The sequence below is a fragment of the Dendrobates tinctorius genome, unplaced genomic scaffold, assembly GCF_039654945.1.
Source record: "Dendrobates tinctorius isolate UK_male_01 unplaced genomic scaffold, ASM3965494v1 ptg000143l, whole genome shotgun sequence".
NCBI lineage: Eukaryota > Metazoa > Chordata > Amphibia > Anura > Dendrobatidae > Dendrobates > Dendrobates tinctorius.
Window position 1 is genome coordinate 47026589 of NW_027361810.1, and position 18456 is coordinate 47045044.

The following is an 18456-nucleotide window of genomic DNA, read 5'->3' on the forward strand; positions in this document are numbered from 1 at the left end:
ATCCATGTGATCACTTATTTCATTCTAAAAGATTCAATTGTGTCATTTGAATTTACGAGTGAATTCAGAGTATGTGTTACACCTCAGATTCCTCAGAGTACCCCTTTTTATGCTGATGACAGGTTTACACCGCCTTGGCATTCTCTTAGCAGCTTCATCAGTTCGTCACCTGGAATGGCTTCCAACAGTCTTTGAACTTGTTCTCAGAGGCACTGAACACTTGTTGGCTACTGTTCAGCAATTCGACCATAAAGACCGCTTCTTGCAGTTTCCTGTGGACAGTTGATGTTGTGATGTCTTTGCATTATTTATAACTAGGGCTGTTATCTGAGGTGCCGTCAATTTGCGGTTTCTGAGGCTGGTAACTCTGATGCACTTATCCTCTGCAGCAAAAGTACTTTTTGGTATTTCTTTTCCTGGGACGGTCCTCATGACAGCCAGTTTCATCACAGTGATTGATGACGTTCACAAGTGTACCTGAGGATACCTTCAAGGTTCTAGAAGTCTTCCAGACTGACTGACCTTCATGTCTTAAAGCAATGATGGACTGTTTTTCTTTACTTAGCTGAGTGGTTCTTGACATATTCTGTCTTAGAACAGTTGTGGAATAGGACTCAGCACTATAAGGAACTGTGCAGCAACATTCCCTCTGTTAAACACACCTGATGGAAGCACTTTCTGGATGCTGATGATTCCACAAAAACTCTTCATAAGGCATACCTGTTCAATGGAAGCTATTGCAGGTGACCACCTGATGAAGCTAAGATGGAAATCACATTCTGGTTCGTCTTACACGATTTTTTACTCCTTGTTTCCATGCTTTCTTTCCTGGCTTTGCTGCCTTCAGTCTAAATCTACAATGCCCCATGAGGAAGAGTTGACGAAACGTACGTCGGGGTTGGAAGGACGCTATCAGCATTGCAGCACTTTATGCACTTTTAAACACCACTGCACTTCTGAACAAATTAATTGAGGTAATATGCATTATAGTTGTTTGAAGGCACCTGTTTCTGATAGGCAGTTGCATGGGAATTTTATATAGGAGAATTTTGCCTTTTCCCTGCATATATGCTATGTCAGAGTAGGTAGCTCAATCTTTATATACCAATTCATTTGTGATATGTTATATAGCAACAGTGGCGTCTTGCAATATGTTTCTCTAATTTTGATGCATCATTCTAGTGCTTATACGTCCTTTTCTGTAGTTAGGCACCGTGTTTGTTAATTTTTGTAATAATTGGTTCATTTTATAAAAAGATATTTATGTTAATAAAGCATGATTTTTTAACGGACCTTTTGCTATTTGGTTCATTGGTGGTGTATTGGAAATTTTTTTATGCCTATAATTACACCGTTGGTTTTCTAAATCTACAATGTGCATATTCCAATAAAAACAATGATAACCATTGCATGAATAGGTGTGTCCAAACTTTTGACCGGTATTGTTTCTGCCGGCTTATGTACCTGTCTTATTCATTAGAATAATAATAGGCAGAAGTGAGCAGAGTCAGTTTACCCTGTGGAAATGAGATCCTAATGAACTACAGTCTCCCCCAAATTTGAGAGGGGAAAATGTCTTGTATAGCCCATAGATCATTGCAGTCAATCACTGGCCTCAAACAGGATACAGCTGAGGCTAGTGATTGGTTATTGAGATCATGTGAACGTAAAGGGAATCTGTCACCCCCGGGATGTATATGACCTATTAATATGGGTGGACAGTATGCCTCACATTAACCCCTTAACACCCAAGGGTGGTTTGCACGTTCATGACCGGGCCAATTTTTACAATTCTGACCACTGTCCCTTTATGAGGTAATAACTCTGAAACGCTTCCATGGATCCCGGTGATTCTGACATTGTTTTCTCATGACATATTGTACTTCATGTTAGTGGTAAAATTTCATTCATATAACTTGTGTTTATTTGTGAAAAAAAGGGAAATTTGGCGAAAATTTTGAAAATTTCGTAATTTTCCAACTTTTAATTTTTATGCCCTTAAATCACAGCGATACGGCACACAAAAAACTTAATAAGTAGCATTTCCCACATGTTTACTTTACATCAACAGAATTTTGGAACCAAAATTTTTTTTTTCTAATTAGGAAGTTATAAGGGTTAAAAGTTGACCAGCGATTTCTCATTTTTGCAACACCATTTTATTTTTACGGACCACATCACATTTGAAGCCACTTTGAGGGGTCTATATGATAGAAAATACCCAAAAGTGACACCATTCTAAAAACTGCACCCCTTATGGTGCTCAAAACCACATTCAAGAAGTTTATTAACCTTTCAGGTGCTTCACAGGAATTTTTTGAATATTTAAAAAAAAAAATGAACATTGAACTTTTTTTCACAAAAAAAATACTTCAGGTTCAATTTTTTTTATTTTACCAACTGTAAAAGGAGAAATTGGACTGGAAACATTATTGTGCAATTTGTCCTGAGTATGCCGATACCTGATATGAGGGGGGAACCACTGTTTCGGCGCATGACAGAGCTCAGAAGGGAAGGAGCGCCGTTTGACTTTTTCAATGCAAAATTGGCTGGAATTCAGATCGGATGCCATGTCACGTTTGGAGAGCCCCTGATGTACCTAAATAGTGGAAACCCCCCACAAGTGACCCATTTTGGAAACTAGACCCCCCCCAAGGAACTTATCTAGATATGTGGTGAGAATTTTGAACCCACAAGGGCTTCACAGAAGTTTATAACGCCCAGGCGTGAAAATAAAAAAATCGTATTTTTTCCACAAACATGATCATTTAGTCCCCAATTTTTTTATTTTCCCAAGGGTATCAGGAGAAAATGGACCCAAAAGTTCTTGCCCAATTTGTCCTGAGTACGCTGATACCTCATATGTGGGAGAAAACTACTGTATGGGCACACGTCGGGGCTCGGAAGGGAAGTAGTGATGTTTTGGAATGCAGACTTTGATGGAATGGTCTGTGGGTGTCATGTTGCCTTTGGAGAGCACCTGATGTGCCCAAACAGGGGAAACGCCCCACAAGTGACCTCATTTTGGAAACTAGACCCCCCAAGGAACTTATCTAGATGTGTGGTGAGCACTTTGAACCCCCAAGTGCTTCACAGAAGTTTATAACGCCCAGGCGTGAAAATAAAAAAATAATTTTTTTTTTCCACAAAAATGATATTTTTGCCCCCAATTTTTTATTTTCCTAAGGGTAAAATGAGAAATTGGACCCCAAAAGTTGTTTTGCAATTTGTCCTGAGTACGCTGATACCCCATATGTGGGGGTAAAACACTGTTTGGGCGCATGGCAGAGCTTGGAAGGGAAGGAGCACCATTTGACTTTTTCATCGCAGAATTGGCTGGCATTGAGATCAGACACCATGTCGCGTTTGGAGAGCACCTGATGTGCCCAAACAGTGGAAACCGCCCAATTATAACTCCAACCCTAAACCCAACACAACCCAAACCCCAATCTCAGCCCTAACCCTAGCCCTAACCCTAATGGGAAAATGGAAATAAATACATTTTTTTAATTTTATTATTTTTCCCTAACTAAGGGGGTGATAACGGGGGGGTTTGATTAACTATTTATGGCGGTTTTTATATTTGGCAGCTATCACACACTAAAAGACGCTTTTTATTGTAAAAAATAGTTTTTCCATCACCACATATTGAGAGCTATAATTTTTACATATTTTGACCCACCGGGTCATGTGAGGTCTTATTTTTTGCGGGACGAGTTGACGCTTTTATTGGTATCATGTTCGGGCACGTGACATTTTTTGATCGCTTTTTATTCCGATTTTTGGGACGCAGAATGAACAAAAACCAGCTTTTCACAAATTTCTTTTGGGTGGTGCGTTTACAACGTTCCGCGTGCGGTAAAATTGATAAAGCGGTTTTATTCTTCGGGTCAGTACGGTTACAGCAATACCTCGATTATATCATTTTTTTATGTTTTGGCGCTTTTATGCACTAAAAACTATTTTATATAAAAAATAATTATTTTTGCATCGTTTCATTCTGCGAGCTATAACTTTTTTAATTTTTCTCTGATGATGCTGCGTGGCAGCTCTTTTTTTTGCGGGACAAGATGACGTTTTCAGCGGTACCATGGATATTTATATGCGCCTTTTTGATCGCGCGTTATTGCACTTTTTGTTCGGCGGTATCATAAAACATTTTTTGCTTCGTTTTTTATTTAAGGGGTTCGCTACGGACGCGGTGATACCAAATATGTGTACTTTTATTGGGTTTTCTTATTTCCAAAAAATGAATTTATTAGGGAATATTTTTTTTTTTATTTAGCGATTTTTTTTAAATTATTTTTACACTTTTTTTTTTTTTTTTTTTTTTAACTTTATTAGGTTGTCCCAGGGGGGACATCACTGTCCTGTGACAGATCGCTGATCTGTCACATCACAGATCACTAACAGATCAGCGATCTGTCACAGGCATTGAAGAAGACTTCCTCTTGCCTGCGCTTTGCAGGCACTGAGGAAGCCTGCTCCCTGCAGGCCCCCGTCGCCATCTTGGATTCGGGGACCTGCAGGGAAGGAGACCCCCGCAGCAGAGCTGCACATTGTGCTGTTGTGGGGGGCTCAGGGAAGCACGGAGGGAGCCCCCTCCCTGCCGATGCTTCCCTTTAACCCCCAGTACACCGTGATCATGTTTGATCGCGGTGTGCAAGGTGTTAACGTGTCGGGGGCGGTCCGTGACCGCCCCTGACACATTGTGCCAGGTGTCAGCTGTGATAATCAGCTGACACCCCGCCACGATCAGCGGCGCTCACCACGGGGGCGCCGCTGATCGCTGTGACGTACTATCCCGTCCCTGGGAATTAAGTCCCAGGGCACATGGACGGGATAGTACGTCACATGGCAGTAAGGGGATAATGGTCTTGTTGTTGAGAAATGTTATATTCTTTCTGTATATTAATGATTTCTTCCAGGCTCTGGAGCATGCAGTGCCTGGAAGAAATACCTGCCTCCTGTCCTCATGACAGTACTGATCCCCTCCCATGCACGTCAGTTATGGCCCCGGAATCCCGCGCCTGTGCCCTACACTCCCTCCACACTACGTACCTCTTCCTCCCTTCTATGGGCACTGCAATCAGGGATCTTGTGCACAGACGAGTCACTGTGACCTCTGGAGTGCGTGACGATAAGGTGCTCTCCCCACGTCCTCACTTCATAGTCATCGCTAGGAACCATGTGTACGTAGCGATGACTATGCAGGGAGGAAGTGGAGAGAGCACTTTATCGGCGCACACAAATCGGAGGTCACTGGAGCTAAAGTCGCAGGCGCCTGGGCAGAAGATCCCTGAATGCAGCGCACATTGAAGGGATGCCTATTCTAATGAATAGGACAAGCACATGAGCCGGCAGATACCATACCAGTCAAAAGTTTGGACACACCTATTCATGCAATGGTTTTCATTGTTCTTATTGGAATGTGCACGTTGTCGATTTAGGCTGAAGGCAGCAAAGCCATGAAAGAAAACATGGAAACAAGGAGTAAAGGAACATGTAAAACAAACCACAATGCGATTTAAACCTTAGATTCCTCAGAGTATCCTGGTGACAGATTCCCTTTAAAAGAAAGCATTGTGGATTAGTGGTTAGCATTGCAGCCCTGGGTTCAAATCCCACCAAGGACAACATCTGCAAAGAGTTTGTATCTTCTCTCCGTGTTTGTGTGGGTTTCCTCCTGGTTCTCAGACTTCCTCTCACACCACAAAGACATACTGATAGGGAATAGAGATTGTGAGCCCCAATGGGGACAGTGATGATCACATATGAAAAGCACTGCAAAATATGATAGCGCTATATATGCAAAGCATAATAAATAATGGGATATCATCACTGCAGTTGGGTACACTGAAAAGCGTCGGGCTAAGACCGAGGACATGCCCCTGGAACAATGTGGATTTCAAATATATAGGTTATTCAACTTAGCAAAAAAAAAAAATTAAAGAAACAGTACCTTTTTTTTTCCCTTGGCGACCCAGCACATAAGCTCTGGCGGCGTTCCTGGTGTTTGTTTACCGGCTGTCATCAGATGACCACTGCAGCCAATCAGTGGTTGAAGGGGTCACATGCCATACTACTGGCATCAGTGCTGATTGACTGCATTGATCACATGCTGACCATCAGTGCAAAAAAAAAAATAATCAGGAAGCGCCATTGTCAGCGATGCATCGCCAGAGAAAGAAAGAATGAGCATTGTTCTATTTTTTATTTTACCATATTACCAACTGTTTTCACTTTTTATTACAAGGAGGATAAACAGCTCGATCTTCTGTATTTTTTAATGATAAATTGGGTAATTTATTACAGAAGTCAGACATTTTTAGTTAAAAAATGTTTTGGATAATGTTCACGTTCCCCTCCATTCACACAGCGTAACACCGGTGTTCGGCATCCTCATAGAGCAAGCTGTTACTTACGCATAAGATGAAATATTCCATCGCAGGCACTGATGTGAGACAGAAAAGCGTTCCCCAAGCCTTGGCCCGCGCTGGCCCCTTTCACAAGGCCGGCGATGTCCACCACGTTCAGAAAAGCCGGAACTTTGCTTCAGAGGAAAGAAACACAATCACTAATGAAGTCAGTCCTAGTAATGCAACATCAGGTCTGTGCAATTCTGAGAATGGGCAAAGAACATGCAACGTTTGTGTCAGCGTCCAATTTCAAGCAGACGTTTACATTTAGCCGACCTTAAAGGAAATGTGTCATCAGAAAACGATCTATTGTTTAAAGGGAACCTGTCTCGTCATGTTTAGCGAATAAACTATCCCCAGTGTGCTTAGTGATACAATGTGCATCACCAACACGTTGTTCTCAATCAAACCGTGCCGTAATCACATCCAAAAATCACTTTGTATAGTTATATAATACATTCTCCTTTAGTCACAGGCTCATCACATTGTTGACGCCAACGCACTCTGGTGTTCCGGGATGCGCACACGTAACAGGAAACTGAAATAAAATCCGACGCTTGCGCAGTGACGAGCATCTTCTCGTGCACGCGAAGTGGTGAACGTGGTCACAGAGCCTTTGACACGCAGCGGCTCCGGCGCATGCGCGGGGAGCCGCTCGTCACTGCACAAGCGTGGGATTTTAGGGCAGATTCCCGTTATGCCGGCGCACCCTGTAACAATCGAAGTGCATGGGCGTCAAAAATATGACAATCCCTTAACTGAAATTAAAAAAATAAAACGCCACCCCTGTGTCTAATAGAGAAGGTACTTAATAACTATAGATAAATGAATTACTACTGTGCTTAGAGTCACTGGCATCTATTGTCTTACTCAAATGGATTTGGAGAAAAAAAAAAAAATCAAAGTCCAGAGCACAATAAAAGAACCAGGTTTGGACAGAGAACAACAATAAGTAACACTAAAAAAGTCATATATATCCCTTTGGATGCTTAATGTCAATTTTAGTGCAAGAAACCAAGTTTACCTTGTAAAGCAGTAGGGGTTAACAGCCACAGAGGGGGAGGGCGGGCTCAGTCTCACAAGTGAAGGCTGATTCTGTGTTTGGAGATCCCAAAAGTCCTTCTGTAAGTAATAACACTCCTCCGGTGGGTTGCTGATTAAATGCTTCTTGCTTAAGAACTGCAGTAATCCTGTTAGCGATGCTACCCCGGCCGGTGGCAGCAGTCGTTCTAATGGCAGGCTGGGTGGGAAAACACACTGAACTAGGTGCCGAAACTTCACACTATGCTCGTCGTCAGCACAGGACCTGTGTGAAGTCAGAGACACGTGATGCACTGGGCTGCAGCCTAGAGATTGCAATGAGGACCAAAAAGCTATCCTACATGTTTCAGAGACTCCTGTCTCCTTCCTCAGGGATGTGGTCTGTAGTATATATGCACACACTCAATAGAAGTAAATAAATCAATTAAAAATGTCCGTCATCACTGGAAGCCAAATAGTTCAATTTCACTATTGAGTCCTTTAGGAATAAGAGTATCAAGCATAAAAATCCAGCGTGACTCAGCTCGAGACATTAGTTTTATATGGTCTCCTTTGCGTGCCTGTTTATGAACGAGTTCTATCCCCATAACTGTCATATTAGACACCAAACCTTCATGATAATTAGCAAAGTGGCTTGACAGAGGATGGCCCATGAATTTCTTCTTTATATTCCGGATATGTTGGTTTATCCTTATTTTTAATGGGCGTTTAGTGCGCCCTGTATAGATTTTTTCACAGGGGCATTTTATCGTGTAAATGACACTCTCTGTAGCACAGGTGATGTAGTCATCAAAAGTATATTCCTTGTTGTTACCTATTAATAAAGGTTGATTGTTTGCCAGTTTTTTTTTTCTCATCAAATCCATTTGAGTAAGACAATAGATACCAGTGACTAAGCGCAGTAGTAATTCATTTATCTATACAGACTTTCCCTTTGACATCTATGGTGACTGGTGTCTTTGTACTTTTGCTGCTGGAGTCCCTATATATACTTGAGCGCCACTGCGGTTTTTATATTATACTTAACTATACAAAGAGATTTTTGGAGAGGATTATGGCGCCGTTTTGATTCACAACAATGTATCAGTGACGTACACTGCATCACTAACACCACACTGGGGACAGTTTAGTTGCTAAAATTGACTTGACAGGGTCCCTTTAAATCAGGTTTTTAAAGGGGATATCCGGGACTTTGTGAAAAACAAAAAATGTGCCTAAGCACTGACAGACAGGTATTTGCTGCCTACCTGCTGGTTGTGTTCGGCGCCATTCTTCGCTGGCACAGACAGCTCCTGCCAGCGATTCAGCTGCCTCTGACATCACGCTGGTAAGAGAGGAGGCTACTTTTCCGCTCGGCTCCGTTGACAGAGCGGGACTTCCAACGTCATTCTGATTGACAGCCAGATTCCTGCTGCCTAAATGGTGGAGCAGATTGTCAATCAATGAGGGAAGTCATAACCACTCGACAGAGCAGGGCGGAAAAGAAGTCACTTTGTCGAGGTGACTTCAGCAGAGGCAGCTGAATCACTGGTAGGAGCAGTCTGTGACCGCTCTGCACCAGTAAATTTATTTTCATACTCACCACTAAGCCTAATACAAGACTGAATACTTCCTAGTCTGTATAGATGACTTTTCTGCAGTCATTACTAAAGGAGTTATCCAGGCTGGAGGTTCAAGTCTGCAGTTACTCAATGTGACTGTACACGTGTGAATCCTCACAGTGTGCGCAGTCAGGGTTCTCCGAAGCCAGGCGCGTGACCTCAAGTACACAATTTGCATATATGCGGTCACGTGCAAACTGGACGTGTGCTGCCTTGCTCAATAAAGGTGAATTGAGAGAGATCAGACATGTCTAGTGGTAATGTGGCCAAAAGTATATCAATCACATACTTGCAGTCACATGACTGCCCGCTCTCAGTACAGGAGAATCCTGACAACGCACACTGTGCACACGGTGAGGATTCACAAGTCTACAGTCAAAGAGCATAACTGCAGACTCGAACCCCAAGCTTGGAAAACCCTTTAAAGAAAACGATAACAATGACTATCACACCTTTACACACAGAAAATAACACAGAATCTACCATTCATAATAGCTGATATTGCAGCTCGCATCCACTCCCTCCGTTCACAATGGCCTTTGTTCAAATGAGAGCATGAACAAAAAGAACTCCCGTAGTCAGAGTCCATATGGATGCTGTACAGCAGGGTTCTCCAACTCCAGTCCTCAAGGCCCACCAACAGATCATGTTTTAAGGATTTCCTTAGTATTGCTCAGGTGATAATTGCTTCTCCTGTGCAATACAAGGGAAATCCTGAAAACATGACCTGTTGGTGGGCCTTGAGGACTGGAGTTGGAGAACCCTGCTGTACATAACAGACAGTACGAGACTAATATTAGGCATAATGGTCAGAGTAAAAATGGCAAGAATACAGTGATAAAAATCTAAAATTAAAAAATACATTTAGAAAAAGAACCTGAATTAAACAATAAGTGTAAGAAGATGTGAAGATTTTTCTACACCAAAAAACAGTGTTGGCAGGAAAACCGCTGCGTGCAGTACACGCATCTTTCAGTTAATTTTTTTCCTATTCATTTGAATTCCTGAAAAAAGCTGTAAAAATGCTGAAAGAATTGACAGGCTACAGATTTCAAAACGCATCCAGCAGCTCAAAAAAAACAGCATTTGTGAATGAGATTTTAGAAGTTTTAAACAGGGCTGTGGAGTCGGAGCTCATTTTGGTGGAGTCGGAATAAAATGGACCGACTCCTAAAATATATAATAAATTGGGTACAGTAATTCAATGCAGAATGTGCTGAATATTTTTTCACAGGAATTTGGGAAAGTTATGAAATGTCCTATAAATGACTGTTCTATTCCTGATCTAAGGCTACATTCACACACAGCGCTTTTCCTGCATTTTTTGATACGTTTTTCAGCTGCAAAAGCAGATCAGCTTTTTAAAAAGCTGCATCACCTGAAAGGTTTTTGAGCTCATAGATAATGTTTCCAATAGCAAAAGCAGAATAGAAATCTGCTCTATCCATTTATCCATATCTGTCTATCCATATCTTATCTGTACCAAAAAAAATGAAAGCCGGGTAGCACACAGACTAACACTCTTTTTTTTTTCTTTTTTTTTAGCACCAGTCAGGTACACCTCATAGCTGCCCAAAAGGACGCCCAGGACAGGCATTGCTCGTCCTTAGTAACACATCAACAGATAGTTGGAATAAATAGATTGCATTGATCACCACATCTTCTTATGGTGCAGGCTTTATTTTCAAGTGTAGGGGTGTGCAGTATGAGGTTCTGCAGCTGCTGAGGTGTGCAGTATGAGGTTCTGCCCCCCCCTCCCCTAGGTTTGATCCTGGCTACGCCCATGGTGTGAATGTAGCCTGAGGATCTAGGGTTTGTCTTAGCTGAGATAAGTCATAGTGTGTGTGTGTGTGTGTGTGTGTGTGTGTGTGTGTGTGTGTGTGTGTATATACATATATACACACACACATACATATACACACACATACACAGTACAGACCAAAAGTTTGGAAACAGCTTCTTATTCAAAGAGTTTTCTTTATTTTCATGACTATGAATATTGTAGATTCACTCTGAAGGCATCAAAAATAGGAATTAACACATGTGGAATTATATAATTAACAAAAAAGTGTGAAACAACTGAAAATATGTCTTATATTCTAGGTTCTTCAAAGTAGCCACCTTTTGCTTTGATTACTGCTTTGCACACTCTTGGCATTCTCTTGATGAGCTTCAAGAGGTAGTCACCGGAAATGGTTTTCACTTCACAGGTGTGCCCTGTCAGGTTTAATAAGTGGGATTTCTTGCCTTATAAATAGGGTTGTGACCATCAGTTGTGTTGTGCAGAAGTCTGGTGGATACACAGCTGATAGTCCTACTGAATAGACTGTTAGAATTTGTATTATGGCAAGAAAAAAGCAGCTAAGTAAAGAAAAACGAGTGGCTATCATTACTTTATGAAATGAAGGTCAGTCAGTCCGAAAAATTGGGAAAACTTTGAAAGTGTCCCCAAGTGCAGTGGTGAAAACCATCAAGCGCTACAAAGAAACTGACTCACATGAGAACCGCCCCAGGAAAGGAAGACCAAGAGTCACCTCTGCTGCGGAGGATAAGTTCATCCGAGTCACCAACCTCAGAAATCGCAGGTTAACAGCAGCTCAGATTAGAGACCAGGTCAATGCCACACAAAGTTTTAGCAGCAGACACATCTCTACAAAAATTGTTCAGAGGAGACTTTGTGCAGCAGGCCTTCATGTAAAACAGCTGCTAGGAAACCACTGCTAAGGACAGGCAACAAGCAGAAGAGACTTGTTTGGGCTAAAGAACACAAGGAATGGACATTAGACCAGTGGAAATCTGTGCTTTGGTCTGATGAGTCCACATTTGAGATCTTTGGTTCCAACCACCGTGTCTTTGTGCGATGAAGAAAAGGTGAACGGATGGACTCTACATGCCTGGTTGCCACCGTGAAGCATGGAGGAGGTGGTGATGGTGTGGGGGTGCTTTGCTGGTGACACTGTTGGGGATTTATTCAAAATTGAAGGCATACTGAACCAGCATGGCTACCACAGCATCTTGCAGCGGCATGCTATTCCATCCGGTTTGTGTTTAGTTGGACCATCATTTATTTTTCAACAGGACAATGACCCCAAACACACCTCCAGGCTGTGTAAGGGCTATTTGACCAAGAGGGGGAGTGATGGGGTGCTACGCCAGATGACCTGGCCTCCACAATCACCAGACCTGAACCCAATCGAGATGGTTTGGCGTAAGCTGGACCGCAGAGTGAAGGCAAAAGGACCAACAAGTGCTTATCTCTGGGAACTCCTTCAAGACTGTTGGAAGACTATTTCAGGTGACTACCTCTTGAAGCTCATCAAGAGAATGCCAAGAGTGTGCAAAGCAGTAATCAAAGCAAAAGGTGGCTACTTTGAAGAACCTAGACTGCAAGACATATTTTCAGTTGTTTCACACTTTTTTGTTAATTATATAATTCCGCATGTGTTAATTCCTATTTTTGATGCTTTCAGAGTGAATCTACAACTTTCATAGTCATGAAAATAAAGAAAACTCTTTGAATGAGAAGGTGTGTGCAAACTTTTGGTTTGTACTGTATATATGTAATCGATATTACATAGTGCATTACATATTTACAATTTATTACAGTTTTTTGTGTTCTAAAGTTGTATTCCAATAAATATATATTATGTTCTATCTAAATATCTTGGTAATTGTATCATAAAAATGATTCAATGTCTGATGTTCACATTGTACTACAATAAATTTTTCACTTAAGTATAAGCAATATATGTGGGAGTCGGAGTCGTGGAGTCGTTGTAAGGGAAATTGAGGAGTCGGAGTCGCAGGTATGACTTACTGACTCCACAGCCCTGGTTTTAAATTTACTTTGCGCTTACTATAAAATGCAGCATTTTTTCAGCAGAAAAAAAAAATTGGATGCAAAAATGCCATGTGTAAACATACCCCAAGTCATTTTTTTTTCATTACACATTCCCTTTAAAGAGAATCTGTCACCTCGGACAAAGCTACCGTATATACTCGAATATAAGCCCGTTTTTTTGGGCTGAAAGTCCCCCCTCTCGGCTTATATTCGAGTCATATACACCGGGGGGGTGAGGGTGTCAGGTCATACTTACCCGTCCTGACGCTGTCTCTTGAGCCCCCAGCTTCTCCGCGCTCTCTGTTCCTGCCTTCAGCAGGATATGCGCATATTCATGAGTTTTAATGAGCGGTATCACATGACCGCTGAACGCAGGAAGAGAGAGCGCAGAGAAGCTTGGGGCTCAAGCGACAGCGTCAGGACGGGTAAGTATAGCGATACTCACCTGTCCTGCGTCCATGGCTGCTTGCTGCTGTCTGTCATCGGTCAGTGACTTGAGACAGCAGAGGGCGCGGTGACGTGATTAGTGCGCGCCGCGCCCCCTGCAGTCTGAACGTCACTGACTGATGACGTGGCAGATAGCGGTGAGCAGCCATGGACGCAGGACAGGTGAGTATCTGACACCCAGCGACGGAGAGGTGAGTATGTCATTGTTTTTATTTTTACATGCTGCAGCAGCAGCAGCACATGGGGGAATAATCTTTAGGAGCTTCTAATGGGGGCAGTATATGGGGGAACAATCTATGGAGCTTCTTATGGGGGCAGTATATGGGGGAATAATCTATGGAGCTGCTTATGGGGGCACCATATTGGGGAATAATCTATGGAGCATTTCCCACCCTAGGCTTATACTCGAGTCAATAAGTTTTCACAGTTTTTTTGTGGCAAAATTAGGGGGTCGGCTTATACTCGGGTCGGCTTATACTCGAGTATATACAGTATTTAATTTACCTGCACATATGGAGTTAAACTGCAGGTAAATAGCATTACAATGCTGCCAGACCGCCTTATTGAAAGTAACGCTACAGAAAGAATATAAACTTATTTCCTCCTGGGAGCTGTCGGCTTTTAGTCATAGAGACATGCAGGAAGTGGCTGCAGTGATCGCTCTGTACACAGTGAGTGGCGGCTGTAAGCAAACAAAGTTCCAGGACATGACTGTAACCGCTCTGTGCACGTCCCTATGACTGAAAGCCTGCGGTTCCTGGGAGGAAATAAGTTTATATTCTTCCAGAAGCTGCACTTTCACGCACTCCACTATGACTGAAAGCCAGCAGTTCCTGGGAGGAAATAAGTTCATTTTGTTCTGGTAGCCACACTTTTAGTAAGGTAGCTGGGCAGCATTTAAAAGCTATTTACCTGTAGATTAACCCCATATCTGCAGGTAAATAAGAGTTTTCCGAAATGACAGTTTATTTTTAACCCCTTAATCCCCAAGGGTGGTTTGCACGTTCATGACCAGGCCAATTTTTACAATTCTAACCACTATCCCTTTATGAGGTAATAACTCTGAAACGCTTCCATGGATCCCGGTGATTCTGACACTGTTTTCTCATGACATATTGTACTTCATGTTAGTGGTAAAATTTCATTCAAATAACTTGCGTTTATTTGTGAAAAAAACTGAATTTTGGTGAAAATTTTTAAAATTTCGCAATTTTCCAACTTTGAAATTTTATGCCCTTAAATCACAGAGATACAGCACACAAGAAACTTAATAAGTAACATTTCCCACATGTTTACTTTACATCAGCACAATTTTGGAACCAAAATTTTTTTTTGTTAGGAAGTTATATGCTGAGTGCAGTACTTTTTGGCCCTGCGGATTTTTCTGCGCAGAATTGAAGAAATCCGCAGGTCAAATGACCTGCATTTTTCCTGCGGATTTCTTCCATTTTTAATGCGGTTTTCTTGTGGTTTTCATGCGGTTTTCCACTGCGGTTTTCCCCCTGTGGATTTGGAGACAGGGGAGGTGGAAAACCGCACAAAAGAAGTAACATGCTGCGGATTGAAAAATCAGCAGCGTCTGCACAGCGATTTTTTTTCATTGCTTTAAATGCTACTGTACATCACAATGCGGATATGAAACGTTTCTGTGCGGTAAAATCCGCATCATGTGCACACAGCCATAAGGGTTAAAAGTTGACCAGCGATTTCTCATTTTTGCAACACCATTTTATTTTTACGGACCACATCACATTTGAAGCCACTTTGTGGGGTCTATATGATAGAAAATACCCAAAAGTGACACCATTCTAAAAACTGCACCCCTTAAGGTGCTCAAAACCACATTCAAGAAGTTTCTTAACCCTTCAGGTGCTTCACAGGAATTTTTTGAATATTTAAAAAAAAAAAATGAACATTTAACTTTTTTTCACAAAAAAAATACTTCAGATTCAATTTTTTTTTATTTTACCAAGGGTAACAGAAGTTGGACTGCAAAAGTTATTGTGCAGTTTGTCCTGAGTACGCTGATACCTGATATGTGGGGGGGAACCACTGTTTCGGAGCATGGCAGAGCTCAGAAGGAAAGGAGCGCCGTGTGACTTTTTCAATGCAAAATTGGCTGGAATTCAGATCGGCCGCCATGTCACGTTTGGAGAGCCCTTGATGTACCTAAACAGTGGAAACCCCCCACAAGTGACCCCATTTTGGAAACTAGACCCCCCTAGGAACTTGTCTAGATATGTGGTGAGAACTGTGAACCCACAAGGGCTTCACAAAAGTTTATAACGTACAGCGGTACAATTAAAATAATCACATTTTTTCCACAAAAATGATCTTTTCACCCCCAATTTTTATTTCTTCAAGGGTAACAGGACCCTAAAAGTTATTGTGCAATTTGTCCTGAGTACGCTGATACCCCGTATGTGGGTGTAAACGACTATTTGGGAGCATGGCAGAGCTCAGAAGGGAAGCAGCGCCATTTGACTTTTTTGGCTGGAATTGAGATTGGACACCATGTCGCGATTGGAAAACCCCTGAAACCAAGGGCTTCACAGAAGTTTATAATGCCCGGGCGTGAAAATAAAAAAATCGTATTTTTTCCACAAACCTGATCATTTAGTCCCCAATTTTTTTTTATTTTGCCAAGGGTAACAGGAGAAACTGGACCCCAAAAGTTGTTGTCCAATTTGTCCTGAGTACGCTGATACCTCATATGTGGGAGAAAACTACTGTATGGGCACACGTCGGGGCTCGGAAGGGAAGTAGTGACGTTTTGAAATGCAGACTTTGATGGAATGTTCTGTGGGTGTCATGTGCGTTTGGAGAGCCCCTGATGTACCTAAACTATTGAAACTCCCCACAAGTGACCCCATTTTGGAAACTAGACCCCCCACGGAACTTATTTAGATGTGTGGTAAGCACTTTGAACCCCCAAGTGCTTCACAGAAGTTTATAACGTCCATGCGTGAAAATAAAAAAATCATTTTTCTCCACAAAAAAGGAGATTTTTGTGTACTCACCGTAAAATCTCTTTCTCTTAGCCTTTAATCGGGGGGACACAGAACCGTGGGTGTTATGCTGCTGTCCACTAGGAGGCGACACTATGCATAATCTGAAAAAGATTAACTTTGGCTCCTCCTCTGCAGTGTACACCCCTGGACAGCGTCAGCCTTCTCCAGTTTTGTGCAAAAGCATTAGGAGGAATATACCAGAAACATAACCATGCCTGTAAAAAAAGGCTACTATAAACAGGCTCAAACAACAATATGAGAACCCAACCGTAACAACGGCCCGCAAGGGCAACAGGGTGAGAGCTGTGTCCCCCAATTAAAGGCTAAGAGAAAGAGATTTTACGGTGAGTACACAAAAATCTCCTTTACTCTGTCGCCTTATTGGGGGACACAGAACCGTGGGACGTCCCAAAGCAGTCCCTGGGTGGGAAGCAGTGGACGAATATTGTGCTGACAGTCCTCTAGACTTGGGGTACTGCCGCCTGCAGGACCCGTCTACCCAGGCTCGCATCCGCTGAGGACTGGGTATGCACTCTGTAGTGTTTTGTAAATGTGTGCAGGCTAGTCCAAGTGGCTGCCTTACACACTTGATGTGCTAAGGCTTGATGCCGAATGGCCCAAGAGGCCCCTACCGCCCGCGTAGTGTGTGCCGTGATACCGGCCGGAAGGGGAGAATTGTTGAGGCGGTAAGGTAAGCCTCTTGAATGGTGGACTTGATCCACTTAGCAAGGGTGGCTTTGGAAGCCGGTAGGCCCTTGCGAACGCCTTCTGGAAGAAGGAAAAGTGAATCAGACTTCCAGAAGGGAGCAGTCCTAGACACGTAAATACGCAATGCCCTGACAAGGTCAAGCGTATGCAGAGCCTTCTCTACCCTATGAACGGGAGCTGGGCAAAGAGACAGTAGTGATATTTCCTCATTGAGGTGGAAGCTGGACACGACCTTCGGAAGGAAGGATGGTACTGTACGGAGAACCACCTTGTCCTGGTGAAAAACCAGGAAGGGTTGTCTGCAGGAAAAGAGCTGAAAGTTCTGACGCCCTGCGTAGCGAGGTGATTGCCACCAGGAAAACCCACTTTCTGTGATAGAAAGCGGAGTGAGACCACCCTAAGGGGTTCAAAAGGAGGTGACTGTAGTGCTGTCAAGACCAGGTTGAGATCCCACGTCTCCAACGGACGTTTGTAGGGGGGAACCAATCGGGAAACCCCTTGGAGAAAAGTCTTCGCTTGTGGCTTGTTAGCAATACGCCTCTGAAAGAGCACTGAGAGCGCTGACACCTGGCTCTTCAGCGAGCCCAGGGATAGCCCGGCGTCCAGGCCTGACTGAAGGAAACCGAGGACTTTTGGAAGAGAATAGGGAAGTGGAATCTGCCCACGAGAGTCGCACCAGCACCATGTGAAGAAAATCTTCAAGGTACGATAGTAAATCCTGGCTGGAGTTGGCTTTCGAGCCCTGATCATGGTTTTAACAACGTCCGGTGAAAAACCTGCTTGAGTCAAAACCCAGGTCTCAATGGCCACGCCGTCAAATTGAGAGCCCCTGAGTTCTGGTGGAAGAACGGGCCTTGTGACAGGAGGTCGGGACGTGTGGGGAGACGCCAGGGGGCGTCTGCTGTGAGTTGCACGACGTCGGCGTACCATGTACGCCTGGGCCAGTCTGGAGCGATCAGAATGGTGGGAACACCCTCTTGTTTGATCTTCCTCAGGACTCTGGAGATCAGGGGGAGGGGTGGAAAAATGTACAGAAGCTGGAACTGGGTCCAGTCCTGAACCAGGACATCTGCTCCGAGCGACCGCGGATCGCGCGTCCTGGCCATGAAATTGGGAACCTTGGCCTTGAGATGGGATGCCATCAGATCCACGTCCGGGGTCCCCCAACGATGACAGATCTGACAGAAGACTTCGGGATGGAGAGACCATTCCCCCGAGTCCATTCCTTGTCGGCTGAGATAGTCGGCTTCCCAGTTGTCCACACCCGGAATGTGGACCGCGGAGAGTACCGACCTTGCAGCCTCCGCCCATTGTAGGATACGCGTTACTTCGGTCATCGCCTGGATGCTGCGGGTGCCGCCTTGATGGTTCACGTATGCCACTGCCGT

At 43.3% G+C, this 18456-nt stretch overlaps 1 protein-coding gene across 4 annotated transcripts in view; it reads right to left on the reverse strand.

The window, feature by feature from the left end:
- OLA1 (Obg like ATPase 1) overlaps positions 1-18456 on the reverse strand; it is a 245157-nt gene that overhangs the window by 208433 nt on the left and 18268 nt on the right. For all 4 annotated transcript variants that reach the window (XM_073545915.1, XM_073545916.1, XM_073545918.1 and 1 more), the window contains one exon: positions 6426-6553. In XM_073545915.1, coding sequence (XP_073402016.1) covers positions 6426-6553 — 128 coding nt within the window. The remainder of the gene's footprint in view (positions 1-6425; positions 6554-18456) is intronic.